Source organism: Suhomyces tanzawaensis, assembly GCF_001661415.1.
Source record: "Suhomyces tanzawaensis NRRL Y-17324 unplaced genomic scaffold CANTAscaffold_6, whole genome shotgun sequence".
NCBI lineage: Eukaryota > Fungi > Ascomycota > Pichiomycetes > Serinales > Debaryomycetaceae > Suhomyces > Suhomyces tanzawaensis.
The window spans coordinates 763,362-789,579 of record NW_017963641.1 but is presented as its reverse complement, the minus strand read 5'-3'; the positions used below and the strand labels follow the sequence as shown (position 1 = coordinate 789,579).

General features: G+C 47.4%; 13 protein-coding genes and 1 non-coding gene across 14 annotated transcripts; 7 read left to right on the top strand and 7 right to left on the bottom strand.

Moving 5' to 3' along the window:
- Window positions 1–112: 112 nt before the first annotated feature.
- CANTADRAFT_91462 (uncharacterized protein) lies at window positions 113–934 on the top strand (the record flags this gene model as incomplete). The annotated part of the gene is made up of 2 exons (XM_020211823.1): window positions 113–115; window positions 494–934. 2 exons carry the CDS (start codon window positions 113–115, stop codon window positions 932–934), a joined length of 444 nt encoding a protein of 147 aa, XP_020063147.1.
- Window positions 935–1,666: 732 nt separating this feature from the next.
- Window positions 1,667–4,523, top strand: CANTADRAFT_26978 (uncharacterized protein). The gene has a single exon (XM_020207947.1). The coding sequence runs from the start codon at window positions 2,120–2,122 to the stop codon at window positions 4,454–4,456; it is 2,337 nt and encodes a 778-aa protein (XP_020063146.1). The 5' UTR covers window positions 1,667–2,119; the 3' UTR covers window positions 4,457–4,523.
- Window positions 4,524–4,927: 404 nt separating this feature from the next.
- CANTADRAFT_7487 (uncharacterized protein) lies at window positions 4,928–6,232 on the bottom strand (the record flags this gene model as incomplete). The annotated part of the gene is made up of 1 exon (XM_020211125.1): window positions 4,928–6,232. One exon carries the CDS (start codon window positions 6,230–6,232, stop codon window positions 4,928–4,930), a length of 1,305 nt encoding a protein of 434 aa, XP_020063145.1.
- A 1,668-nt stretch (window positions 6,233–7,900) lies between these two features.
- CANTADRAFT_55257 (sorting nexin 1) lies at window positions 7,901–9,937 on the bottom strand (the record flags this gene model as incomplete). The annotated part of the gene is made up of 1 exon (XM_020210423.1): window positions 7,901–9,937. The coding sequence occupies one exon, from the start codon at window positions 9,935–9,937 to the stop codon at window positions 7,901–7,903; it is 2,037 nt and encodes a 678-aa protein (XP_020063144.1).
- A 239-nt stretch (window positions 9,938–10,176) lies between these two features.
- On the bottom strand, window positions 10,177–10,282 carry CANTADRAFT_t187. Its single transcript has one exon. It is a non-coding gene; the product is annotated as a tRNA-Pro (tRNA).
- A 1,109-nt stretch (window positions 10,283–11,391) lies between these two features.
- CANTADRAFT_26975 (uncharacterized protein) lies at window positions 11,392–12,898 on the bottom strand. The gene has a single exon (XM_020207946.1). It carries the CDS (start codon window positions 12,522–12,524, stop codon window positions 11,469–11,471), a length of 1,056 nt encoding a protein of 351 aa, XP_020063143.1. The 5' UTR covers window positions 12,525–12,898; the 3' UTR covers window positions 11,392–11,468.
- On the bottom strand, window positions 12,658–13,605 carry CANTADRAFT_293649 (uncharacterized protein). The gene has a single exon (XM_020208280.1). The coding sequence runs from the start codon at window positions 13,286–13,288 to the stop codon at window positions 12,791–12,793; it is 498 nt and encodes a 165-aa protein (XP_020063142.1). The 5' UTR covers window positions 13,289–13,605; the 3' UTR covers window positions 12,658–12,790.
- Window position 13,606: 1 nt separating this feature from the next.
- CANTADRAFT_293773 (peroxisomal 2,4 dienoyl-CoA reductase and sorbitol utilization protein) lies at window positions 13,607–14,876 on the top strand. The gene has a single exon (XM_020208282.1). It carries the CDS (start codon window positions 13,830–13,832, stop codon window positions 14,685–14,687), a length of 858 nt encoding a protein of 285 aa, XP_020063141.1. The 5' UTR covers window positions 13,607–13,829; the 3' UTR covers window positions 14,688–14,876.
- A 201-nt stretch (window positions 14,877–15,077) lies between these two features.
- Window positions 15,078–16,091, bottom strand: CANTADRAFT_293646 (uncharacterized protein). Its single transcript, XM_020208279.1, has 2 exons — window positions 15,367–16,091; window positions 15,078–15,080 (listed from the first exon to the last, which is right to left on the bottom strand). Exon 1 carries the CDS (start codon window positions 15,925–15,927, stop codon window positions 15,502–15,504), a length of 426 nt encoding a protein of 141 aa, XP_020063140.1. The 5' UTR covers window positions 15,928–16,091; the 3' UTR covers window positions 15,078–15,080; window positions 15,367–15,501.
- Window positions 16,092–16,255: 164 nt separating this feature from the next.
- On the top strand, window positions 16,256–18,169 carry SDH12 (Sdh12p; the record flags this gene model as incomplete). The annotated part of the gene is made up of 1 exon (XM_020210317.1): window positions 16,256–18,169. One exon carries the CDS (start codon window positions 16,256–16,258, stop codon window positions 18,167–18,169), a length of 1,914 nt encoding a protein of 637 aa, XP_020063139.1.
- A 1,658-nt stretch (window positions 18,170–19,827) lies between these two features.
- Window positions 19,828–20,664, top strand: CANTADRAFT_91454 (SDR family oxidoreductase; the record flags this gene model as incomplete). The annotated part of the gene is made up of 1 exon (XM_020211822.1): window positions 19,828–20,664. One exon carries the CDS (start codon window positions 19,828–19,830, stop codon window positions 20,662–20,664), a length of 837 nt encoding a protein of 278 aa, XP_020063138.1.
- A 27-nt stretch (window positions 20,665–20,691) lies between these two features.
- CANTADRAFT_26973 (uncharacterized protein) lies at window positions 20,692–20,946 on the top strand. The gene has a single exon (XM_020207945.1). It carries the CDS (start codon window positions 20,762–20,764, stop codon window positions 20,927–20,929), a length of 168 nt encoding a protein of 55 aa, XP_020063137.1. The 5' UTR covers window positions 20,692–20,761; the 3' UTR covers window positions 20,930–20,946.
- Window positions 20,947–22,180: 1,234 nt separating this feature from the next.
- On the bottom strand, window positions 22,181–23,047 carry VMA8 (H(+)-transporting V1 sector ATPase subunit D; the record flags this gene model as incomplete). Its single annotated transcript, XM_020210270.1, has 1 exon — window positions 22,181–23,047. One exon carries the CDS (start codon window positions 23,045–23,047, stop codon window positions 22,181–22,183), a length of 867 nt encoding a protein of 288 aa, XP_020063136.1.
- Window positions 23,048–23,557: 510 nt separating this feature from the next.
- CANTADRAFT_54577 (mRNA splicing protein) lies at window positions 23,558–26,011 on the top strand (the record flags this gene model as incomplete). Its single annotated transcript, XM_020210340.1, has 1 exon — window positions 23,558–26,011. One exon carries the CDS (start codon window positions 23,558–23,560, stop codon window positions 26,009–26,011), a length of 2,454 nt encoding a protein of 817 aa, XP_020063135.1.
- Between the last annotated feature and the right edge of the window lie 207 nt (window positions 26,012–26,218).

Below are 26,218 nucleotides of genomic sequence, written 5' to 3'. Positions count from 1 at the left end.
AGTATTACTGGTGGTGGTGCCTTATCCATACTGTGCACGTGACCGGCCATGCTCACTCGATCTTAAATGTTTGCCACTTCAGCCTAAGGCCAACTTTTCAACAACCACCACAATGGTATGTAAAGCAAGGCTACATTGGTTGAAACGGAGTCAAAACGTTTATGGTCGTGGCTCTTAGCTTCATGGCTAAATTTTTTGATGTAATTGAATGTCTTTTGATGCCACTACGAGGTGGTTTTCGTCATGAATTTGGAAAGCTCAATACAGATTTAACTGACGACGAAAGGCCTGTGAGGTGGCAGGTGGCAAGGTGGCAAGGTGGTAATGTGCAGAATTGACGTCTTCTAAGATCTTGCTCATGAGGTTGTCCTGGAGAGCTGGTTCTCAGAGACCTGAATACCACTACACTATCAGCGTGGCCATAACCGTGTTAAAAGACACTCTGCATTTGCCTTTGTCCCGGATTATCCTACGGTCCAGAACTAACATCTAGTCCTTGAAAATCATTCCAGAGAACAGCCAAAAATCGTCGATAAGCAGCACCTCCTACGGCGAGGCTGCTGCCCACGCTCCAGGCTTGCAAGACATATTAAGAAACCAGGAGGGACCCTTAAACTTGGCCTCCAAGTTGAACAACAGACATCCATTGGAGGCCCGTATTGGCAACTGGGAAGAAACCCAGTACGACACCCGTATGGAGACCTACAGAAGAGTGTTTGGGGCTGGAGAACCCATCAGAAGAGCTATGGAGTTGGAGATCGTTAGTTCTGACTTCAGGCCAAGCATATTGGGAGGCCCTGACTCCATGCACAGAGACATCTTGCTCAACAAGGATGCCTCGGTGGACTGGGAGGATGTGTACACTGGCGGTTTGGAGAGTGGGGCCAACGTGAAGGACTTCCACACCGATATGGAGAAGAGCGTGGGTATTTAGGAATTACGAGTTAGAAATGAATGAACCACAGTGAAACATCAAGATGAATTGTAGTTGACACGAATCGATTGAAGTACTAAAGTATGGCATAGACATGAATCGTCAGATTTCAAGGTATGGAATTAGACGTGTACCACATGGACTGTCACGATATGGGAATAGTACTAAAGAGATTGCATGAGTTACACCTACTTAAGATGAAGTCGAGTATGAGTTATCAATTAGGTATGATCATACCTGAATTGTACCGTATCAGATCTGGAAATGATAATAATTTGACATTTCCAACATTAAGGCTCCAGTGTGGCCTACTAGTTAACGCCTACTTTGGCATGATATGTAAGAGCAGCCCCAGTGTGAGGTTTCCTCTGTAGTTAGGCATATTCAGCTTGAGGATGTCATCCTATGGGTCTTCAGGCTCAATCACCGTATACTACACCCTGATTGACCTTTTTCATGGAATAGCTGGCTATTAGAGATTCCAGTTGCAATTTGTAGTACCATTGGCTGCTCTCCCAGTAATAGCACTGGCTGTAACATTAGTACCATCTATTGGCAGTATTGGCTATTCTTCCAGTAGCACTGTTGTGTGCACCACTATTAGTGCCATTGGTGGTATGGCTACTCTAGTACGAGTGGTGCTGGCTCTACGAGTACTCTCCTGTCAGTATCACCAGGACTTCCTATTTGCCAAAGGTCCATAGTAATCAGCACAACTGGAAGTAGTACCATTCGCTCTTATCTATCCTACCAGTAGTCGTTATATCTACCAGTGGTAGCTATTCTGCCAGGCCACTGACTATTCTTCAAGAGTGCCATTTCTACCATACCACTGGCTAGTCTACCAGTAGTCTTTGGCTCTTTCAGAAAATATTGGCTCTATCAGTAGACATTGGCTCTATCAGTACCATTGTCAGTAGTAGTACCATTGGCTATTTCACCTTACCACTGGCCATTCTGCCACTCCACTGGCCATTCAAGAGTACCATCAGCACCAGTAACTGACCTTTCTACCACACCACTACCTTCTACGTCCACCCCAGACCTTTCATTTCTTCCTCAACCGCTCACTAAATTCGAAAAAATTTTCAACACTACTCCAAGCTTCAGTACTAGCTCCAGCGATCTATAGCATTATACACATCGACAACCCACCAGCACATCCAGATCTGAACATCGTACATCATGTTTAAGACCAGAAAAGAAATGAATGGCGAAGACTACGGCGCCACCATTCCCTTGAATAGAGGAGGCCAGCGCTACACCATCAACGAGGTGTTCGACGTGTGGTACCAGAACCAAAGCCAGATCTTGGCTGCAGACGTCGAGCTTCCCGTCAAGAACGGCGAAAACTACAAATTGACCAGACCCAGAGAGATCTACCACTTAGAACTAGCCCCCAGAGGCTTGGACGAAAACGGGACGGCTGCCAACGAAATGGCGTCAGTTGAGGACTCTCTCGCGTCCACCGCGCTTGATGACTCCTCAATGGCGTCCCAGCAACCGGAATCGACTCCAGTGGCCCAGACACTGACGGCTGCCCCTCTTCCCACTTTGCCGCCAGGATTGGCACCTCCTACCATGGAGTCGCCCTCCAACGTTCCACTCTTGACCCCCGACAAGATCGAGTGGTACTACATAGATCCTTTGGGCACGGAACAGGGCCCATTCAACGGCGATTTGATGCAAGAGTGGTTAACGGGTGGCTACTTGGACCTCGAGCTCCGCATCAGAAGAAAGGAAGAACGCAACTACAAGCCGTTAAAACAGCTCTGTGAGGCAGTCCAGAACTACATCCAGCCATTCAAGGTGCCACTTCCCGACTTGAACCACCAGCCAGCACTTCCGCAGTTCATTAGCCACCACCCGCTTCCCCAACAGACCCAGTTGCACCAGATCTTGTCCCACGGTCCTGGCAACTTGGGGTCTGCCAGCATGAGGTTGAATCAGCTCGGGTCCCAGACCAACTTGTTTGGAAATGATTTCATCAATCCCGACCCATTTGCCGTCAGTGCTCCAGGTTCCAGTGCCTACCCTAATCCATCTGGCTTTGGCAACATGGACCCCATGCACCAAAACTTGGGCTTCCCGTTGAATATGCCGACATTGCTCCAGCAACAGATTCAGCACCAGCAGCACGCGCAGCCTGGCTTGTCCAGAAACAACAGCGGCTGGGGACTTGATGGTGCCAATGGGTTGATGGGAGGAAGTTCGCCTGGAACGCCAGTATCCGTTAACCCTGTGTTATCTGGACAAATCAACCAGCCTACACCAATTTCTCCGTGGTTGACGGGTGTGCAGTCGCTGTCCCGTGTCAACTCGCCATTTGTTCCATCCTCCACCATCACCAAGGAATCTTCGGAGCCACACACAGACGACCATGTCCTCGATGGCATCCACAGCTCCGTTGTCACCGATATTTTGGGCGACGTGGAAGAAGCCAAAATTCCTGTGGTTGCTGAGCAGGCTCCTGCTGTTCCCGAGCCTGTGGCCGAAACCGTTGAAGAATCTATCCCGGAACCAGCTACTGAGGCTCCAGCTCCAGCTCCGGCTCCTGTTGAAATTGAACAAGAACAACCAGTAGAGGTGGAAGAAGCAGAAAAAATTGAGATTGCCGAATCCTTGAAGCCGGCTGTTCCTAGCCAACAAGAATTGGCCCCATGGGCCTCGTCCGCAGCCACCAACTCGCCAGCATTGACATTGAAAGAAATTCAAGCTTTGGAAGCCGAAAAGATGGAAAAGCAAAGACAAATTCAACTCCAATTGAAGGAACAACAAATGCAACAAGCGGCTGTATTGAAGCAATTCGCGGTTGAAGATAAGCCTGTCGAAAAGCCATTCCTTCCAAAGAGCTCCAGCTGGGCCACCAATGCCCCTTCCACACCTACCAAGACATTGGCCGAAATTCAAAGAGAAGAAGCAGAGGCCGCAAAAGCAAAGTCCGTTAAGACCAAGGTCTCTGTTTCGTCTGCCAGACCATCCTCGTTCGCTAGTGCCTTGGCCAACTCTGTACCTGAAGAAAACTCTGCATGGACCACCGTCACTGCTAAGAAGCCGGTGGCCAAGAAGCCTACAGCTTCCCAAATCCTTACTCCCAGCGTTCCAACCAAGACCAACCCTCAATTATTGCGTTCAGTTTCGGCTCAAAGACCCGTTTCCAGTGTCAACAACAATGCAGTTAGGGAAGAGTTCTTGATTTGGGCCAGATCTTCCATGACCAACTTATATCCAACTGTCTCCAAGGACGATTTATTAGACATCTTCATCACCTTGCCAGCTTCAAGTGCTGACTCTTCATCGTTGATTGCCGAGACCATCTATAGCTCTTCGGCAACGATGGACGGAAGAAGATTTGCCCAAGAATTTTTGAAGAGAAGACAAAAGGTTGACCAGCAAATCGGCAAGAATGATGAAGGAGCATGGTCTGCTGCCATCGCTTCTTCTGCTGACAAGTCTGTTACTGTGGACGAAGACGGTTGGAGTACTACTGTCAAGTCCAAGAAAAAGGGCAAGAAGTTCTGAGTGTGTCTCAGAGCTTTGTAAATAGCACCAAAAAGAAAGTAGTACATATTTTTGAGTTCAGAATGGATTTGCTATTCTTGTATTGTAGTCACTTCTAAGAAGAGATACTTGGCAGTAAGTTGGAGATACACTTAACTGACTTTGTTCAATTACACCAAAGCAATCTTTAATACTTCGCGTGGTATAGGGGTCATCAAGTTTCGTTGCTTCTTATCTCAATTAGTTGTAGAAGAATTTATTAGCTTCGGAAGTGGTTGGGTGCAAAATTTTGTAAATTTTATAGACCCACATTTTATCTCCTGCTGTTCAATATTTACGATGCATAAGACTTTTGTGGAATTCAGAAGACAAGGCATCCTGATATTGAAGAGGACCACTACAAAGGTCATTGTTCGATTACTAGCAATTCCGTTATCAATTAGCCAACTATATACGGAATGGAAATATACATCACACGAGCATGGTCCAGCCTCACTTCAACATTGTTCCGATGATTTTTACATTCTCCTCGGGTATCATGATGATTCCCAGCTTGGCCATAGATAAATAATTCATCTCAAACACGTAGTCTTCATCCTTATACTGGGTAAAGCCGTTGATCAACCTGCTGGCCACACCCGCAACGATTCCCGTGGAATCTAGGGGGAGCTTTTGAAAATCAATGGTTATGGGTATTATTATATCTTGTGCAGATCCTATGATGCTTTTTGAGTCGAACCCCATGCGGGATCGCTTTTTGGATGATTTTGGGAGGATCAAAGACACTTCGTTGATTGATGTTCTGGTGATGGCGAAGTAGCTGGGAATGAACTCGGTCGATGTGAGCACCTTTGCTGCCTTCAAAATGGTGGCATTGACTTCTCCTGATCTGGCACCGGTGAGAAGCAATTTGACGTCTTGGTTGATGACCGGTTTAATGTTGGCATTTTCGAATAACCTGAAAGTGGCAGTCTCGAGGTCCGGCGACTCCACGACTTCCGGTTTGGGGGTGTCGTCGAAGCCGCCAACGAAGCTGTTGGCGTTAGTAAATGTGAAGTTGCTTTTGGTCAAGATATGGATGACTTTTTCTCGGAACGAGTAGGGGACAAGAACTATGTCGTTGAAGTGGCTCGACAAGAAGAATAGCGAGATCTGGTTTTCCGAAAGCGGCTTGGTGAGCTCCAAAATCAGGTCGGTATCGAAGCCACTATCTGTGTCCACCTGGAGGCTCAAGAAGTTTTCCTCGAGCAATTCGACACCAAGACCGAGTTGGTGGCAGAACAGGATTGGCTCGCTAAAAAGCGAGTCCATGAGGGAGCTGGAGCATATGACGGTGCATTCGGACGGGGTGAAGGCGATGTGGAAGAAGTAGTCATCGTTTTCGGTGTCTTCTGTGTCGGATAGCGAGGCACTGGCCTGGCTGTTGTGACGGCTGTGCGACAACACAGCAGCAGAGGACGAGGCATGGTCGTAGTCGTCATTGGAGAGCGTCTTGCTCGAGTTGTCCACGGCCTTTGCCATGCCGTTCTTGTCAGAAGTGGACGAGAAAGTGGGATGTGAGTTGGACGAGGAGTTTGTCGACGGACTCAACGTAGAAGAGCGGGACAAGGAATCGCTGGAGCTGGCAGCATCATCGTCGGAGTCGTCGGAGTCGTTGTCGGAGTCGTTGTGGTCTTCAGTCTTGGACAGCTCGTTATAGAGGAGCTGGAGAATGGGGCTGGTGAACACCCAGTAGCGGCTGCGAGGGATCAGGAGGATCGAGAGGCGGGTGGGGTTCAAGTGGACGTGGGTAGACATGGCAGGGATGCTAAAATGAGAGCCAAGCAGATATTGATGTGTGAAGCTTTCAATCTCGGCCAAATAGAGTGAAGGTTTCAAATAGCAGTCGAGAGGAGTGAACGAAATTAGCCAAATCGAATGGGTGTTTCAAGTAGCAGGTGGGGTTTCTTTGACTTTTTAAACGTCCAAAAAAATTGCCCAGTAGTATCGATGGTGACGGAATCAAATAGCAGCCAGAGAGGGTGAAGTTCAATCCAATGATATGTGCCTGAATCTTTCAATGTCCAAAGTCGATGAGTGATGGTCAATAGAATGGTCCAATGCCTGTTAAATCTCAACGTGGAGGTCACTGGAGCTCTGCAAAGGCCACTGGAGGTCTTTGAAGGTCGCTAGAAGTGTCCGTGGTGCTCCTGTTTGATATGCAATGACTCACTGGTATGCTCGCGCTGTGGATCAATCCAGAATGTCTCGTCTTCAAAGGGATGCTCTTCTGTGGCTTCCGTCGTTTCCGTGGCTTCCGTAGCTGTCCTTTTCTGTCTTCCGTAGCTTCTTCTGTGCCACTGCTGGTCCCGTATCCAAACTCAGATCGTGAATTAACGGATCTTCCTGGCCATATATTCTGATTCCCCATAGTGATGGAGGCGCACGCTCCTATGCGCGCCAGGGGCCCTGGCGATGGGGTTTGATTTAGTGAGGATCTGGAAATTAACGGCTGGGTGGGAGGTGAGCGGAGGCATTGCAAGGTATTGCAGTACGGATGTTGTGGCCCGGTTGTGGTGGGCTGGGATGTTGTCTGTAGGTGGTAGTGCCTTCTGTAGCGCCTATTTGGGAGGTTTGCTGGAGTCCCCAGCGATAGCGTTAAGCCACGGTGAACCCTCGCGATTGTAGCGAGGACACCGGAGATAGCGGGGCAGGTGGCAGGCAACCAGGTGAAATTTGGCGGGGCAGAACGCTAATGGGGAAACGGGGCCAGAAGTGGCGCCAGCGAATACGCCAGAAGCCAAAGCTTGTTTCTTGTTTGGGGTTGGCCCCTACTAGTTAATTTTTTGGGCATTTTTGGACACCTTTATCACCAAATTAGCCCGTTTTTTAACTCCAGGACGAGGCGTCCAGCGAATGGAGAAACTCCTTCAGAATGGGCGTTTGGCTGCCGACGGCTGGAAGGGCCCAGGCCGGACTTCTGGCCAACTTGGTGGAGGAGAAAATATCCGATCCTCCAGTACCAAAAAATTACGATTTAACTTTTCTTCGTGTATTGATCGACTGTCCGGTTAGTTGCGTAGTCTCTCAGCTATGGGCTTTGGGGGTGGTTGAATAGGAGTATTGGGTCATATCCCCATTTGGTACCCTCCCCTCCCTTGTCGCTTTGTCTGTAGCATAAGTAATTGCGGACGAGTCTGGACCATTTTCAGCCTTGGAAATCAATACCGAATCCGTTGCTTCTACATAGACTAGCCGGCCAATCCGTGGCGACCATAGCGTTCGTGGTGATTTGCCGTCCCATAGGATTACCAGTGAATGTTCAGAGCAGCACCAGAATTGCCCAGCCTGGAAATTAAAAGCTTCTGCGGTGCCTTTCTATGCCTAGTCATGATCATTTGATTACTCCGTATCTATTTACCCGTACAAGTGGAATACTGCCACCCGATGGTCTAATTGAACAACTCTCTCCTGGCTCGAATACCCCTATACACTAGCCAAATTCTGGCGCTCGTAGAAGGTCTCGTATAACTCAATGGCCTCCTTTTGCGATTCGATCGAGCTCTCAATGAAAATCTCCACGCTATTCCTAAAGTCCTCGATCTTGCCAAACTCAAAGTTGGCCACCTCCGACTTGATGGTGTCGCTGATGGTGTTGAACTGCTTCTCGTAGACTGCAGTCTTTTGCTTCAACTTGTCCACCTCGAACGCCAACAAATTGTTCTTGTCCACTTGCATCTTGTACTTTCTCGTTTGCTTGTCCAACTGGGCCTGCTTCTTGATTAAGTCCTGGTTGAACGTATGATATTGCTGGTACACCTTCGTCCGTGTTTCAAACACAAACTTGATGGACCCGATTATCCTCAAGTACTCCTCGATGGTGAAGCCCAACGTTAATTGGTCCTGGAGGTTAATTCTGTCAAGGTTTTCCTTGAGCTTCAATTGGACCTCGCTGAATGCACTCAACAACTCGCTGGTGGTCTTCAGTATCTCCAACTCTGCCAACTCATCCAATGCAAGTGAGATTTCATCCAAAATCCCAATCAAATCCATTCTCTGCGTACCAATCAATTCAATTGCCCGGTAGAAGTTCCTCAAGTTATGCTCCAACTCGTCGATGTACTGCTTCTTCTCGATGAAATAATCATCTGGCTCTGACACCTTAGTTGAAATGGAAAAAAGCGAGGTCATGAACCCGCCACCACTGATTATTGGTGCAGACATATTGCTACTTGTGCTTCCAGACAAGCTGGAATCGTCATCTTTGTCATTATCCAACGAGTCGTTGTTCTGCAACGACGCAGCAGAACCACTCTGCCTTTCTCTTTCTCTGGATTCGTTGGCAAAATCCTCACTGATCAAGAACATCACGAAGTCAGGATCATTGCTCAACACAGGAACATTGCTGATTTTGCTGAGCATCTTCTCAAGAGAAAGTCGCCTATTCTCAATGAAGTTTTCATTGAATCTTCCAATGTATGTTTGCTTGGTTGGAGGTGGTGGGATGATTCTTCCAGGATGGTTGTTTTGCAACTGATGGTATATCCACCTGAAATCCTTGTACCTTCTTGCCACTGTGATGGGTTCTGGTGTGACTGGTAAACTTTCTGGACTCGTATTTTTGTTCCTTGTCTTTATATTGTAGACTATGTGAGCGGTAGTAATATCACCTACCTTCATTGGATCACTAACAATAATATCCAAGCGGTTTGCTGCGTGGTTGGTTTCCTCTGGCTCGTTAGGCTTAGCTCTTTCAACTAGAACGGGGGGGTTGGTGAGCTCTGGTTGGTCGTTCTTGGGAAGCTCGTACAATGGGGCATTTGCTTCTTGCACAAGTTGTTCCGCTTTGTTGTTGGACTTGATGGAGCTAAGGTCGTTGGATCTTCCATCCTCCGAATCTAAGGGGCCCAAAGGATTGGAATTGGCCGGAACTATCTCTTCTTTGTTTAGTTTTCTGGCATCCAAGTGCTTTATAATGGACTTGGAACTGTGCTTTCTGGACCTTGGGTTGGCACGGTATGCTTGACTATTTTTGGTGTTCAAGGTTTTCTTGCCTTTGCCTTCGTTTGTTTTTGGAGTTGGTTCGAATTTTATGGGGCTATCCTTCACGTTGAACAACGACTCGGAAGGATTGACCTTCTTGGGCGTGACAATAGATGAAGAGGCTAACAACAGATCCTCTGCATCTGCGCCATTGGTTAATTCGGATAAAAGACTGTTCTTATGTTCATTACGTTCTTCCTTCTTCAATTCATTCAATTGTTCTAACTCAGCTTGTTTGATATGATCCACCGATTGATCATTAACTGGATGGTCTTCGTCATCATAACGAGATGCCTGGACTTCTTCTTCTTCGTCCTCGTCTTCTTCTTCGGCATCTCTGCCTATATGTAAATCATTGAACTCGTTATTAAGATTGTTGGGAGTATGAATGGTGCTTGAATTCAAATTGCCAAATATGGACACAGAGCCTGGCGTTATTACGTCATCCCAGTGAGAGGCTGTGAGGTCGTCTTGCTCCATTGTCGTACGTGTTTGATGGTGCTGCTTATCTTCAGTATACTTCGGTGGTTATAATCGTGGCCATTCGGCCCGCACTTGACGGAGTGCTGACTAAGCAATTATGTAAGCCTTGCTACAACCGTTCCTGTCCTGATTAGCGGGCAGCTTCGAGTAGGCTATGCCAGCACAATGTGGAGTCAGTCTACATATAGACTTTCAGAGACTTCGGTATTTCACAGGTGTAAAAATCTAAAAAGAAAGGGGCGAGCTGGGAATTGAACCCAGGGCCTCTCGCATATTTGATGTCCAACTCAGTAAACTGAATTTTCGCCCAAAGCGAGAATCATACCACTAGACCACACGCCCTAATTTTTGATTATGAAATTATCTGTATCAATAAGTGTATACTGGCAAAAGCTTTTTCTGTTATAGACCTTCTTCCGCCCCTAACAAACAATCAAATACCTTGAAGCATTTCTGCTATTCAAAATATATATGTTGGAGCAAAAAGGTGGAGTATGTTGAGCACCAAGTTGCAAAACGTTAGCAAAAAGCAAATTTTAATTATTTTTAGTTTATAGACCGTAATGGTGTGTTATGCATTGCAATAAATATATAGTCAGTAGATTATAATATTCTTCCTATTAGCATAAAAATAATCTTATAGTTCCTGTTTCTCAACACTAGTTTATTCTCGGAAGTTATCACAGATATTAACCCAAAATGAATAAGTTTAACCCTATCAGGCACATGTAACATCTATCAAGCATACGTAAGTTTTAGCGGACATGGGTAAAATACACCAAGAATACTTAAGATTTAACAAGCATATGAAAGTTTTGCGTGGCATTTTTAAGTTTTGCCTCGCAGACGAAGGTTTTACAAAGCACATTTAAGTTTTACCCGACAGACAAAGGTTTTACTTCACATAGAAAGGTTTCACCTGGTAAAATTAAGTTTTATCATGGATCAAACATTTGTACGTCACAACCGACATGTAGCATGGCTTTACCAAACCCTTTCTACCACTTACCACTCGCGCTTGTCTGAAAAATTGCTAAAACAGTATTCCAGCCTAGGCATTAGCTAAAAGGTATAATTCAAAAGGATTGCTTGTGTAGTATTTATTTAATGTGTGAATGGTCGATGTTGGTTTTTGAATACAAATCAGGAAACTGTCGTAGTTGATTTATAATGTAGCTCAAACGCGAAATTTGAGTTGGTTACATTTTTTAAAGAATCTTAAATTTTGACATAATTATGAAGATATCGTAGAGAACTCCAATTGTGAAATAACTTAAATCACTACTTGTCTATGTAACTATCGCCAAACAAGTTTGAGGGATATCGGCTCTCTAGAGGAAAGAGATCATGACATCTGAAAAATGGAGATTCAGAGCTAGTGGTTTAGTCCGTGTAGTTAATATATTGTACCATTTCCTAAACTAAGGATTTACTAAGTAGTCAAAACTACAGAAATTTAGTCAAAGTAGAACTCCCGGTTCCTGAGGTATGTATTTCGTACTATTTTCATCAGCTGTAAACACCATAACTAGAATAAACTAGTGGCTGCCTTAACATCATCCACGTTCAAGAAATCCGACTTCAACTGGAATAAATCCTTCAAATGTGAGTTCAACAAGTCGTTTGGCCAGGTGACGTCGCCCCAGATTCTCGTTTTAAGACCGTGCTTATGGGCCAATTGGAAGTAGGATCCAATTCTATTTTTCTGGTCCTCGGTGAACCCGTTGTATTTTGCTTGCTGGTAAGCCTCCTTTCCCAACAAATCTTCCAAGGAGCCACTGGCAACTTTCGCCAACTTGCTGTATTCAACAAGGGTGTTTTCGTCGCTGTCGGAAGAGAATTGCAGCAAGGGTCCGTCAAGGAAGGTGTAGCGAATTTTTTCTTTTTTCACAAGCTCAGTGGGCAAGTTTCCGGTGATGGTAATCACCACAGGGCCAGGATGGAAGGTGTCGGTGGACGCATCGTAGTAAGCGAGGTATCCCTTGTCGATGAAGGGTTGCAAAAGAGGTCTGATAGCATTGTAGGTGGCTTCAGGGTCGGTTTTGAAGTCCATCCAGAAGTACAACGGAGTCTCTGGAGAATTGTAGAAAACTCCGTGCTTGGACTCGAAGTTCTCCAAGAGTGGACTGTGCTGGTCCAGGCTCGCTTCTGTGTATGTGAATGTGGGGTTGGAGTATTCCAAGAACTGGAACAATGGGTTGAGATAGAGGTTGAACAAGGTGTCAATTGGCTTCAAATACACCTGGTTGTGACCTACGTAGACCTCGGAGCTGCTATAGTACTCAGTGCGGGTCTTGGAGGTCTGGGACCCTCCAGTGGTCTCGGTGACGGTTCTATCCACTTTGTAGCCTTTGGGGAAATACCACACATCGCTCTCTATGGACTGGCATCCCGCACCCAAGGCATCGAAAAATGGGTCCCAACGCCAGTAGTCGTTGTGGGAATGTAACGGTTTGACGTATACGTCTCGAGTCAAGCTCTCGACGGTGTGGTTGAAGGGAAGAATAGGCGTGGAGGCGCCGGATCCGTCGTAGGCAGAGACAGGAGGGCTCGAACGGGCCACAGGCTTGAATATGCTGATCATGGCGGGTCTGTGTAGAGCTCTGGTGGGGTGGTGTGTGGAGTGTGGAGTGTAGGTGAGTTGTGGTTTGTGATTGTGCCTCGTGGGCCGAGTTGCTGGCGTGCGCACACCAGTACCACGTCACATGCAGACCGACGCACGAGCCGGCGAAGTTTCGGCGAGCAGGGCCACTGTTCCACGCAGAGCCCGCCACCGGCCCGGAGCCGTTGGGAGTTCACCAGGAGGCCAGGGGCTAACGTCCTCCAGATCGCACAGCAGGCGACGCGAGGCTACGTAATCCTGACACAATCGATCGGAAAAGCCATCCTGCATACGGCCAGAAGCCAAAAAAAGAAACGGTTCCTGAGAACACAGAAGGCCAGGCTGTACAATTTGGAGCTGTCACCATCAGTGCGATTACACCGGCCCAAGTGCAGGCAACAAACCAACGTTGGGTAAAATTGGTCCTGCACACACTTGAGATGAGCTACAGATGGCCAAAAATAGACAAATCGGCAGGATGGCCACGCTTCAAGCAGGTGGTCGGTAGAACTGCGAGACCAGCTGTAGAGAGATTGCGATAAATTAAAGTAGTAAGGGATTAGCAGAGGGTGGAGTGAAAAATACAAGAATAGCCGCAGCTGGAAGTCCATGGCAGCGTCAATAACTGTAGTGCCCAGATTGGACCCAGTTTGATAGTACTGAAAAGGATTTCTAGTATTGAACAGGTTTATTTCAGTTCTCTCCGGAAAACTGTAGCCAACACCAGACTTCTCCTCTGCTAGCATCTCCCCGCTTCCGTGGAACCCCAGCGAATCCCCAGACTACAACCCCAGATTCCGGGATTATTCCGAGCAGTTCCCCCTGTGGCCCTCACACTGTTTCTCCGTGACTCTCGACCAGCGCCCAGCACATTCTTCCGGCAGAGTGGGGGCGCGTTGGAGACGAATCCCCGCCCAGGGTCTCTAGTCGTATCTCCCCGACGCAGGTGCAGGCGGCCACCCCACTTGGGCGTGTTCTGCCGATGGCATGGATTGATACTATGTGCCAGATTCTCGGAGGAATAGCTGGCGCCCTCCGCAGAGACTGTGACGCATGGCGCGCACAACACGTGAGTGCGACCACCCTCGTCACCGCGCTTTGGGAACGGAAAAATCGGACTCGTTTCTTTTTCCTGCGATCAGCACCGTTTCTTTTAAGGTTCACCGTGTACAGGCGGGCATCACTTTTGTGGGGGACTGGGATGACACTGACATAACAACCTGCAATATATAAGGCCCCAGTATTCCCATCCACTTTCTTCTCTCCACACATCTTCACACAACAGCAATGACCGTCGAATCCTCCCAAGCCCCAGTCTCCATCGTCAACAAGGACATCGGATCCCTTCCAGCTGCTTTCCCAAACTTGTCCCCTTCCATCTTGGACCTCTTCTCGTTGTCTGGTAAGAGTGCCATCATCACCGGTGGTGCCAGAGGTATTGGTTTCGTCATCTCCGAGGCCTACTTGCAAGCCGGCTGCTCCAAGTTGGCCATCATCGACTACGCCGACAACGACGTGGTGTTGCAAAACTTGAGAGAAACCTTCCCTAAGGCTCACATCACCTATCACCACTGTGACGTCAGAAAGGCCGAACAGGTCGAGGAGGTCATCTCCACCATCCACGCCGACTTTGGTGTCATCGACATCTTCGTTGCCAACGCCGGTATCGCCTGGACTGCTGGTCCATTGATCGACCAAGAAACCGACTTCGACTGGCACAACGTCATGAACGTCGACTTGAACGGTGTCTACTACTGTGCCAAGAACATCGGAAGAATCTTCCGTGAACAAGGCAAGGGTTCGTTGATCATGACTGCCTCTATGTCTGCCCACATTGTTAATGTTCCACAATTGCAAGCTGCCTACAACGTCGCCAAGGCTGGTGTGCTTCACTTGGGTAAGTCTTTGGCCATCGAATGGGCTCCATTCGCCAGAGTCAACACCGTTTCTCCTGGTTACATTGCTACCGAATTGTCTGACTTCGTTCCAGACGAGCTCAAGAACAGCTGGTACGCTGTCACTCCAAAGGGTAGACAAGGTTTGCCAAGAGAGTTGTGCGGTGCCTACTTGTACTTGGCCTCTGACGCTGCCACCTACACCACTGGTTCCGACATGAGAGTCGACGGTGGTTACACTGCTGTTTAATTGTACATTAGCTTATAGATATGAAAATAATAATGATAATAGAAATGGTGTAGATGAAATGGAATTTCTGGCTTCCAAATGATTAGCCATCAGTCTAAAGTACCGGTGTTGCTAGCGGTTTCGGAGCTACAAATGGAACTAGTGAGCTTGTCGTGAGGGATGCACGATGAGATCGCGGAATTTCGCCGTTCCTGGACCGTAAGCGGACCAGGACAGTGCCCCTGGACAGTATCCCTGGTGTGCAGATCTGCATCCTTCGATCCAGATGGTCATATTTGGCAATCGCTGACTTGAGACTACAATGCTCTATGGATGAAAACAACTTGTAAAACACACAATGCAAATCAACTGTGCCCACCAGATATTTTCTAGGTGCGTTCACAAAATAAAACGCACCCCAAACAACCAGTAGAAGTAAGGAATACCTTGCAGGAATAAGGAGGACATTGCTTGAGCCAATGGTATACCTTTATAGTTCAGGTAATAATAAGTGCCAGAGCCCAGGCAATTGATAACGTGCCCGATCTCAGTGGGCTGGGCTAAATGGTGCTTTAATTGGAATCCATGCGTTCCCCACATGTGTTTAATATTATTCTATCTTATTAATTCTGGTGGGAGCAGCCCCCAGAAACTGCTCGTGGGACTTCTAAAGGTCCTGCCAGTGTTTTGGGTCATCTGCAAAGTGTAGAGCCGGCAAATCGGGGATTCCGGGAAAATAATGCTGATAACTAATATACACTGTAGAGCTGATCCAAATCGAGGAAACCCTTTAGAAGTAAGTTTTCTGGTTGGCTAATGTTCACAGAAAACTACTCTAGTTTCCAGTGGATAATTGAATTGTCTTGAGCTGTGCAGAGAATATTAGAGAACGAATCTGGCCCTTCCGTCCAGAATTGCATGCAATTTTACCTGCTGCATTGGTAGAAATATCCTCGAGGCCAACACAGTGTGCTGCTGCCACTGCATTGCCACCGCATTGCCACTGCGTTGCCACGAGTGACAGGTCACTGGCTGTTCGATTGCTGATGACATCACCTCCAGAGACGATCTTGGTAGGACAGCTCGTATAGTTCCTGGAATCTCCGGGAGTCACGTGACATGATGGTTTCGAAGGGAGCAGGAAACGGCCAAAACGCCACCAGCGGCGTGGAGTGCAAGCTGTCCAGTGCACCAGCGTCGACTGTCCGTCACAGCTCGCCCCGCCGCCGCTTCCACCCTCTGTTAGACATCCACACCGCATTCTGGCTACCCGGCCCCGGATTCTGGGGTCGCGCGTCACGTGACCGGCTTTCTAATCCCAGCAAACCGATTGGCCAATAGGCAGTGGCCAAATACCGTCCACCACCTCTGCCACCAGCACCGCTATTGGCTTCCAGCGGCCGTAGCCCCCTCGCACACCCTCGGTAGCCTCTCTGACCTCTCTTAAAACCTCTCTTACCCCCCCAAAAACCCCAAAATCCGCCTTCCCCGTACTCGCTTTTGTGTCACCTCCACCAATAGCCTTCACCAAATTTCCAAAAAACGATTTCTGCTCACTTTCCACTTCTTCCAAGAAACAAATTACTATCATGCTTTCGTTACGTGCCAAATGGAACGTCGGACGCCGTGCCTTGTCGTCCAGTGCCGTCTCCCGCCAGGTGATCGGCTCCAACGTCAAAGGAACTGACTTTAACGCCGCCAAATACATGAGCCAGAAGTACCACGTTATAGATCACGAGTACGACTGTGTGGTTGTTGGTGCTGGTGGTGCTGGTTTGAGAGCAGCATTTGGGCTTGCTGAGGCAGGCTTCAAGACTGCCTGTATCTCCAAGTTGTTTCCTACCCGTTCGCACACCGTTGCCGCCCAGGGTGGTATCAATGCTGCCTTGGGAAACATGCACAAGGACGACTGGCACTGGCACATGTACGACACCGTCAAGGGTTCTGATTGGTTGGGAGACCAGGACGCCATCCACTACATGACCAAGGAAGCGCCCCAGTCCATCTACGAGTTGGAGAACTACGGTGTGCCTTTCTCCAGAAACGAGGAGGGCCGTATTTACCAAAGAGCTTTTGGAGGTCAGTCCAAGGAGTACGGAAAGGGAGGTCAGGCCTACAGAACTTGTGCTGTTGCCGACAGAACCGGTCACGCATTGTTGCACTCGCTCTACGGTCAGTCTTTGAGACACGACACCCACTTCTTCATTGAGTTCTTTGCCATGGACTTGTTGATGGAAGACGGTGCCTGTGTGGGTGTGGTTGCCTACAACCAGGAAGACGGAACCTTGCACAGATTCAGAGCCCACAAGACCGTCATGGCCACTGGTGGGTACGGAAGAGCCTACTTCTCGTGTACCTCTGCCCACACCTGTACTGGTGACGGGTACGCCATGGTCTCCAGAGCTGGCTTGCCATTGGAGGACTTGGAGTTCGTCCAATTCCATCCTTCTGGTATCTACGGTTCCGGTTGTTTGATCACTGAAGGTGCCAGAGGTGAAGGTGGTTTCTTGGTCAACTCCGAGGGTGAAAGATTCATGGAGCGTTACGCTCCATCCGCCAAGGATTTGGCCTCCAGAGACGTTGTCTCCAGAGCCATCACCATGGAAATCAACGAAGGAAGAGGTGTTGGTCCAAAGAAGGACCACATGCACTTGCAATTGAGCCATATTCCTGCTTCTGTCTTGAAGGAAAGATTGCCAGGTATTTCTGAGACCGCCCACATTTTCGCTGGTGTCGATGTCACCAAGGAGCCTATCCCAATCTTGCCTACCGTCCACTACAACATGGGTGGTATTCCAACCAAGTGGAACGGTGAAGTGGTCAAGAAGAACGAAAAGGGTGAGGACGAGGTTGTTCCAGGTTTGTTGGCCTGTGGTGAGGTTGCCTGTGCTTCCGTCCACGGTGCCAACAGATTGGGTGCTAACTCGCTTTTGGATTTGGTTGTTTTCGGTAGAGCTGTCAGTCACACCATCAGAGACTCCTTGACCCCAGGTACCCCTCACAAGCCAGTTTCCAAGGACTTGGGTTACGAGTCCATTGCCAACTTGGACAAGTTGAGAAACGCCAACGGTACCAAGTCCACTGCTGAAATTAGAGATGACATGCAACACACCATGCAAAGAGGTTGTGCTGTCTTCAGAACCCAAGAAACTTTGGACAAGTGTGTCGAGCACATCAATGTAGTCGACAAGTCGTTTGCCAACGTCAAGACCACCGACAGATCGATGATCTGGAACTCGGACTTGGTTGAGACCTTGGAATTGCAAAACTTGTTGACCTGTGCCACCCAAACTGCCCACTCTGCTGCTGCCAGAACTGAGTCCAGAGGTGCCCACGCCAGAGACGACTACCCTGACCGTGACGATGAGCACTGGAGAAAGCACACCTTGTCATACCAAACCAACTTCGGTGACAAGGTCAAGTTGGACTACAGAGATGTCATTGCCACCACCTTGGACGAAAACGACTGTAAGCCAGTTCCTCCAGCCGTTCGTGTCTACTAGACAGCGGGCATTTCCTGTATATTTCCATGCATGAACATACGGATTCCGATTATTTAGTTATTTATTCAATGTTTCGACAGCGACGTGTAGGCTAGAGAATGAGTGGTATAGGGTGATTTCTTACAGGTACTGAATGAGAGTAAGAAGCAGAACCAGAGATAGAATTGAACTGTTGAAGTTATATATTGAGATGTCTTGAAGGAATGAGGATTGAAGAAAGCCTGAAAACACATTATTGAACAAAAAGAAGAAAGCATGGACAATATTATTGAAGACGACTAAGAATGAGTACAGAAAAGAGCATTGAAGAAGTATTGAAACGCAGTCAAGAAACAGGGTTGAAACAAATAATGAAGAAGAATGTCCTAGAGAATTTGAATGTTTATGAAAGTAGTATCGAGGGAGCGTTTGAATTTTGAGCAACGTTGGAGATATTGAAAACGAGTATGAAGTAATTAGCAGAAGAAATAAATATTGATGGAACGACGATCGTATTCAATTTAATTTTAAACGAGTATGAAGAAACAAATTCGAAAGAGATTTAATAAACGGTGTTCAAGAAGTATTCTGGAAATTTTTAGAAAACATTGAACAAGTACTGGAACGTATTGAAGAAAAAGAAAAACACGGGTAGTGAAGTGCTAGATTGGGTAGCATTCCCCGTGTGAGTAAGGATCTCCCCAATCTTCTCCAAAAATAGCTTACAGAAAACTCTTGTACTTTTCGGTCGGTTGGTTATACAATAAAATTCACTACTATAATATGATACCATCAGATGGCAGTAATAGTTACTACTCTAAGAACAGATCTATGAGTGGGTAATACAATAATATTCATTACTCTAAAAATGGATTGAATCAATTACATCCTCAGGTCAAGAAATGATGACGAATTGAAGAAAAGCTGAAGGAAGAATTGGAGCTTGCTTTACAAGCTTGAAGAGGCAATGAAGAAGAAATCTACCTCTGCTTAGTAGGTATCCATTTTAAGGTAGAAAACGTATTGAATATACGTACTCTACCACTTAGAGGTGCCATTTTGCTGCTCCGAGTGTTTAAATTCGAAGAAGTAGTGAAAATGTTCAGACGTATGGAACATCCATATTTCACTATTCTGCTACTAGGAGTCTAGCTGAAAGTATTGAAGGCCCTCCACGATCCCCACCAAGAATCTGATGACTATTGTACCCCATTAACACATTAAAGAACCTTGTAGAAACTCCACTCTCGTACCCCCGCTACTGGGACCACTCCGTCACATCAGTAATCCCGCAGATGCTGGGCATGCATATTTCTGCACCACTCCTGCAGTCTCAGACATCCTGGCCATGGCTCGTATTAAACCGTTGTGGCAGGGACTATTGCCACGAAGGCGGTCCTCTGCAGCTGCCAGCTTCCCCTCCTCCAGCCACCATGCCACCACGGCCTCCAGGGTGCCTGGCGTGGGCTGCGCCAAATCCGCGTCTGGAACGGCTTGTGGCCACCTCCGACTCCACCCTCACCCCGGGTCCGGTTATCACAGGTGCAGACACCAACGCTAAGCTTACGTCACATCCGGCCCCGTTTTAGCAATTGTTGCTAGCTCGGACACCCCATATACTATATAAGGACCTCGATTTCTCCCACAATTCTCCTCCATTCCTCTCCATTCCTCCCACAATGTCCATCAAATCACACATCAACGAAGCCGTCGGGCCCTTGCCCACCAAGGCTCCTGCCTTGTCCTCCAACGTCATGGACTTGTTCTCACTCAAAGGCAAGGTGGCGTCTGTCACAGGGTCCTCCAACGGAATTGGCTATGCTGTGGCAGAAGCCTACGCACAAGCTGGTGCAGACGTGGCTATCTGGTACAACTCGACTCCCTCCGATGACAAGGCCGAATATCTCGCCAAAACGTACGGAGTCCGGGCTAAAGCCTACAAGTGCAATGTGGGGTCTTCTGACGACGTGGAAGCAGTGATAGCCCAAATCGAGCAGGATTTCGGCACCATCGACATCTTCGTGGCCAACGCAGGCATCGCGTGGTCCGAGGGCAGAAGTCTCGAGGCCCAGGGCTTCGAGGGGTTCCGCAAGATCATCGAGTTGGACTTGAACAGCGTGTACTACTGTGCCAAAACCGTGGGAAAGATCTTTGAAAAGAAGCGCAAGGGCTCGTTGATCATCACTGCGTCGATGTCGGGTCACATCGTCAACGTGCCCAACTTGCAGGCCCCCTACAACGCAGCCAAGGCCGGGTGTTTGCACTTGAGCAAGTCATTGGCAGTCGAATGGGCTCCTTTTGCCAGAGTTAACACGGTGTCGCCAGGCTACATCCAGACAGACATCTCCGAGTTTGCGGAGGACACGGTCAAGCAGCAATGGTGGCTGTTGATTCCGTTGGGCAGAGAGGGTATTACCCAAGAGTTAGTTGGTGCCTACTTGTACTTGGCCTCTGACGCCTCCACTTACACCACCGGTACTGATATCATCGTGGACGGTGGATACTGTGCCCCATAGAAATAAAGGACCAGCTGATAGATTATATAGACTAATACAGGCCCAGAAATGTCGCAACGTAGGGGTAGTGTCCAGATAAGAGGGGCACCACCCGTGGATGCAAAGCGCTGAGTACAATAGGGGATGCAATGCACTCGGCACAACTGTGGAATGCACTTGGACACTCAGTCCGACAGACCACCTCCAGTACCAGGATTCTACACCAGAAGACTCTAATTCTCGAGCTTTAATCCAGGTTTCTTCGTTTGAGCCGTACTTCTCCTAAGCCTGGAAGTTTATTTGGTTACGGCATCAGCGAAGTTTTCAGATAACAAATTGAGCAAGTTTATAAATGGTATTAATTCGATTATTTATCAATGTCAAAACGGCCTAACCAGTGTGGGCAGATATAGCGCTGATAATAAATTGATGAATATTTTAAGATTATTTGAAGATGGTAAAGTAACAACAGCTTAATGAACTGTGGATTTAATGCATATTTTGTCTATCTAGTTTTAAAGAGCCTAAATTAATTTCACAATAATAATGGCACATATATAATTATTCTGCAATGGACTGTATGCTTGAAACTATGCTTTTGAATTGTAACTTCTTAATTAAACTACAAATGCTTTATTGGATTCACCATAATAAAAACTTCATACTGGTATCCAAGAATGCTACACCAAAAGATTTATTAGATAAAACAACTTCAGTAAATTCTTATAATTCCTGGAAGGAAGTTCTATGGATTACTCTGTTATTTCATCGGTAAAAGTAATCTTCATGAAAGTTTCTTCTTAACATTAAAAGGTTCGTGATATCCTTTTCTCGGGTTGATTATCTTGCGACAAAAGGAACAACACTTCAGTGGGATTGTGAATATTAATGTCTTCAATAGGCTGAAGGTGTAAGTCAAGGCTAACTTAATTTGGTGTTATAGTTCCACTGAATAATCGCCAGAATAAACTAATGGTTCATGGGCCCCAACGCCAGTTTCCCAGGAGTTTTACCAAAAGACCCGACACTCTTCTAATTGCAGCTAATCTCTAAATAATATTATTAAACCGTCGAATCAACCTAGTTCAGTATTTGGCAATCTCCACGATCAGAAATGTTCAAGTTGATATGAAATTATTTCGGAATGTTGAGGTTTTCGATACCAAACTCTATCATATGTTATATGTGCCAATATGACCAACTAGGAGCAACAGACTATTACAGGAAAGTCTACAACGCAGATTTCTGGTCAAGTAATAGAATTGTGGCCACCAGAGAGACACCAAATAGATTCGTTATGCCTCCCAGACGAAAGAGCTAAAAAAGAGCTAGCAATATGTCAATCCTTATTGTTTCTGATTTACCCCGTGTAAATTAATACTTTGGTCAAGAAACTCTATGCTTATCCAGGCGTGATACATTAGTATCACTTGAATGGACATGAGTGGAAACAGATTTCTTTAATCCCATACTAGGACCTACACATTATTCAACTCTGGTTTATAAAGAACTAAATAGGAAGTGAATACTGATGCTTCTAGAAAATGACGTCGTCCTCGTTTTCCTGGAGAACGTCGCCGGACTCGTCGTCCTGGTCCAAGGCCGACTTGGGCTCTTTTTGGGCAGGTTCCTCGACAGTCTCTTCGACAGTCTCTGCTTGAGCGTCCAACACTTTAGCAGCGGCAGCGTCTCCGTCCTGCAATTCCTGCTGAGCCTGGGCAAGCTTCTTCTGCAATTCCTCAGCATCGGCTTCGGCTGCAGCCTCCTGCTTCTTTTCCTGGACCTTCTTCAACCGGTAGAACTCTTCTCTGTCCAATTCGTCCAACTCAGAGTTAATGTAACCAATGGTGTTTTCGGTTCTAGGGATGATAACGTGCTCAATGGCGTTGACTCTTCTGTTGGTGACCTTGATGACCTCGTCCAAGATGATGAACGCGGTCTGCAACGATGCCAACTCTACCAATGTCTCAACAGCCTTGGTGTACACCGTCTTGGCCTTCTGGACCTGTTGACCACCACGACCTAACCCAGTCAACTTGAAGTCATTAATCTCCTCGTTGACATGAGAGTCGAACGTGGGCAAGTAGACTCCCGACACGTTTTCCTGCTTGGCCTTGACCTGGAAACGAGCCTTCTGGACCAGCTCCTGGACCTGGTAGCCGATGTTGTCACCAGTGGCGTACTGGACCTCAGCCAACGAGAACGCAGCAGTCTGCATCACACGTCCCATCTTTCTCTTGGACTCGTCGATACGCTGGGTGATGTCTCTGAACCGTTTGGTCAACGCCTCCGACTTTCTCTTCAACAACGAGTGGCCCTGCTGGGCGCCTTTCAACTTTCCCTTCATGACACCCAAGGTCATTCTGGTGGGGAACACCTGTTCTCTGTTTCCTGCTCCGGACATGGTCGATTAGGGGGATAAGAGGAAGGTGTTATAAAATAGTCTTCCTGGACTGGTGATGTGGTTTCTGGAGGGTTAACGTCTTTCGTAGGTAGAATCCTGTTTCTGATGCAATCTTTCAGGAAATCCTTCTTGTGGAAACAGCTAGACTTCGCGAAACTGCTAACTTAGGGTTCGGGGATCCTTTAGGACTGGACTTTCACGAATCCTTCTTCTAGTGGATTCTTGTTGAAGAAAGTACGTGGATGTTTCTTGCAGTCTTCCGTGGCTCTTTCACTGAATCCTTTGAGCGTCACTTAATCTGTTCGACGATCGAAGTGCTGGCTAATCGTATCTCTTTGTCTCGCTCCGATCAATTGCTGATTGGCGTGGATTACTGATACTATCACTGGTGTGTCTTTTGAGCCCATTTAATTATTCGTCGGTGAGCGTGCGGCGGCTTTGTGTCACCTCCATACCATCCCAGATGATAGCGGCTAATATTTGCCAGTCTCCATCACCACCTGTCACCACATGAACTACGACGACTGGACCCTCGACCGCTTGGTGGCGCCTGCTGACATGGCGCTCGAGCACGAGTTGGCCAAAAACCCCCACGATCTCGCGTCCTGGCAGGCGTACTATCGCCTGGTAGAAGCAGCAGAAACATCACCAGAATCAGTGCAAAAGAAGCTCTTCGTGTTGGAACGAGCTGTCCAGGCAGTACCACGCTCTGCTGAGATGTGGCTCCTCTACACAGACGTGGCAGAGTCGCTCGTGGAGCACGCATCCTACTACCACCATCGCAGCGACTTTGGCGTGGTCAACTCGGTCTACGAGAGAGCCTTGCTGCTTTTGGCAGACAACCACCAGCTCTGGCAGCGGTACTTGCGGTTTCTCACCTCCCGCCAGCAGTGCGAGGTGACGTTCATCCGCAGACGCTTCAACAGGGCCTTGCTGTGCTTGAAGGGCAGCGTGGCAGCCATCTGGCAGTTGTACCTCGCGTTTGGCGAAGCCGTGGGCGGCTTGACGGCGTGCCACGTCTGGAGCAAGTACTTGCAGTACTTGGGAGGCGTGGAGCACGCCGACGGGGGCCACATCGTGCTGGTTTTGGCTCAGTACGTTCAAAACGACCAGTACTTGAATGCTATCGCCCTCTACCGGGCAGTTCTTGCGTCCTCCAGAGACCTCCCCGTGTCACGTTTGCAGTTGCTCAACGAGTATCTCGAGGTGCTCGTGGACTTGTCGAAGACGTCGCCGTCTGCCAGTCTTACTAACCACTTTGAGTTGGCAGTGAAAGATGCCATTGCCCTGTATCCCGACCAGCTAGGACCACTCTACCTACAATTAACCCAGTTCATGACCGAGCAAGGCCACCATGCCAAGTCCCGCCACTACTACAACCAGGCCATTCTCCACTGTGACAGTGTCAGGGACTTTGTCATGATCTTCGACGCCTGGACCCAGTTTGAAGAATCCAGACTCACAGAATTATCTGAAGCTGTGGAAAACAACAATACCGACGAGGCGGCTATCCTGGACGCATTAGCTTCGTTGGACTTCAGAATGAACTACCTAGACAACTTGATTTCCAATAGGCCCTTCCTCTTAAACGATATGATGATTCGAAAGGACCCCAATAACTTGGACCATTGGTTCCAAAGGATCGACCTCCACAAGGACAATCTCGACAAGGTTCTCCCTACGTATGCACAAGCATTGACTCAGATAAACCCCCTCAAGGCCCATTCTGGCACTTCCAACACCCTCCCCAAGCTCTGGATAAATTACGCCCGAGTATACTCATCTAGAGACGACTGGAAGACCGCAAATTTGATTTTCTCGAAGTCGGTGACATCGACGTTCCGCTCGGTAGACGAGCTAGTGGATTTATATATCGAATGGACGGAATCCAACTTGTCTGCTCCCTTTAAAGATGCAGATACAAAAGCTCTCTATATTGTTCAGCAGGTATTGTTCGAGAACAAATCCAAAGACGAATTACACGCAAGTGTCTCGAAGAACTTGAGATTATGGTCGTTTTACATCGATCTCTTACAATCGTTTATCGAGGATGATGAAAAACAAGCTGAAAACATCGACAGGGTTTGCGATGCATACACTAAAATGATAGACATCAAAATTGCCAGCCCCAAAACTATCTTGTCGTTCGCAAGTTTTCTTCAACTGGTGAACTACAACGAGCGTTCCTTGGCAGTTTACGAATCAGGACTTCGTTTATTCACAGACAGCGAGCTCAGATTCGAGATCTGGAACGTATACTTGTCCAAGGCAATTAGTTTCGGACTTGATATCGAAAGAACACGAGACTTGTTTGATACCTGTTTGTTCGAGAATAACGGGTGCCCCGCATCTTTGGCCAAGCCCTTCATTTTGCTTTACTCCAATTTCGAAAGAGACCATGGGTTTGTTTTGAAATCCCTCAAAGTTATCAAACAAGGTATTAAGAAATTATCAGATGGATGGGAGCTTGCAATTTCGAAAGAGCAACGGTCGAAGATTCTGAATGATAAATTTGATCTCTATACCATCTTATTTATCTCAGTCGAAGACATTGAGACAAAGAGGGGCCTGTATGAAGAGGCGGTAGAGGATAGTCAATTGTCTTTAGATCAACTCATAAGGCTTAGCGACGAATTTATTGACTTCGAAGTTCAACAAAAGCAGATATCCCGTGCCAGGGGTCTATTCAAGTTTATTTGCAAGCTATGCAACCCAAAAAATAACTCGCTTATAAGAATCAGCCAAATCTGGGCCAAATGGGAGACTTTCGAAGTGGATCACGGTGATGAAATTACTTACAAAGAAATGTTGAGATTCAAGAGAACTGTGGTAGACGAGTTTGAGAAAGTGAGTAAGTTCAATGAGCAATTGAACCCCATGGGCTTCGTCAAGGGGGAGACTGTTGGTGGGGCAAAAGATGAGGAAGAAGTGAGAAATCCCGAAGAAATTGACATGGACATGTGAGCAGACATTTAAACACATAATTAATTAGCATAGGAAGCATTCTTGCGAATGCGACCAAGATTCAGGTGAAAACTACGAATATTCTACCTAGTTTTTGCCATGTATACTAATAAACATACCACCAACTCAGGTGATCAACGAAATACGGAGAATTGTACACCCACATGTAGTAGAGGGACTCGTGTTTAGATTCCTTCCAAGAATAGG

What these genes read in the sequence shown, in the direction of transcription:
- CANTADRAFT_26978 (XM_020207947.1), top strand. Translation starts at nt 2,120, where the DNA reads ATGTTTAAGACCAGAAAAGAAATGAATGGCGAAGACTACGGCGCCACC.
- CANTADRAFT_26975 (XM_020207946.1), bottom strand. Translation starts at nt 12,524, where the DNA reads ATGATCAGCATATTCAAGCCTGTGGCCCGTTCGAGCCCTCCTGTCTCT.
- CANTADRAFT_293649 (XM_020208280.1), bottom strand. Translation starts at nt 13,288, where the DNA reads ATGCTAGCAGAGGAGAAGTCTGGTGTTGGCTACAGTTTTCCGGAGAGA.
- CANTADRAFT_293773 (XM_020208282.1), top strand. Translation starts at nt 13,830, where the DNA reads ATGACCGTCGAATCCTCCCAAGCCCCAGTCTCCATCGTCAACAAGGAC.
- CANTADRAFT_293646 (XM_020208279.1), bottom strand. Translation starts at nt 15,927, where the DNA reads ATGCGGTGTGGATGTCTAACAGAGGGTGGAAGCGGCGGCGGGGCGAGC.
- CANTADRAFT_26973 (XM_020207945.1), top strand. Translation starts at nt 20,762, where the DNA reads ATGCAAAGCGCTGAGTACAATAGGGGATGCAATGCACTCGGCACAACT.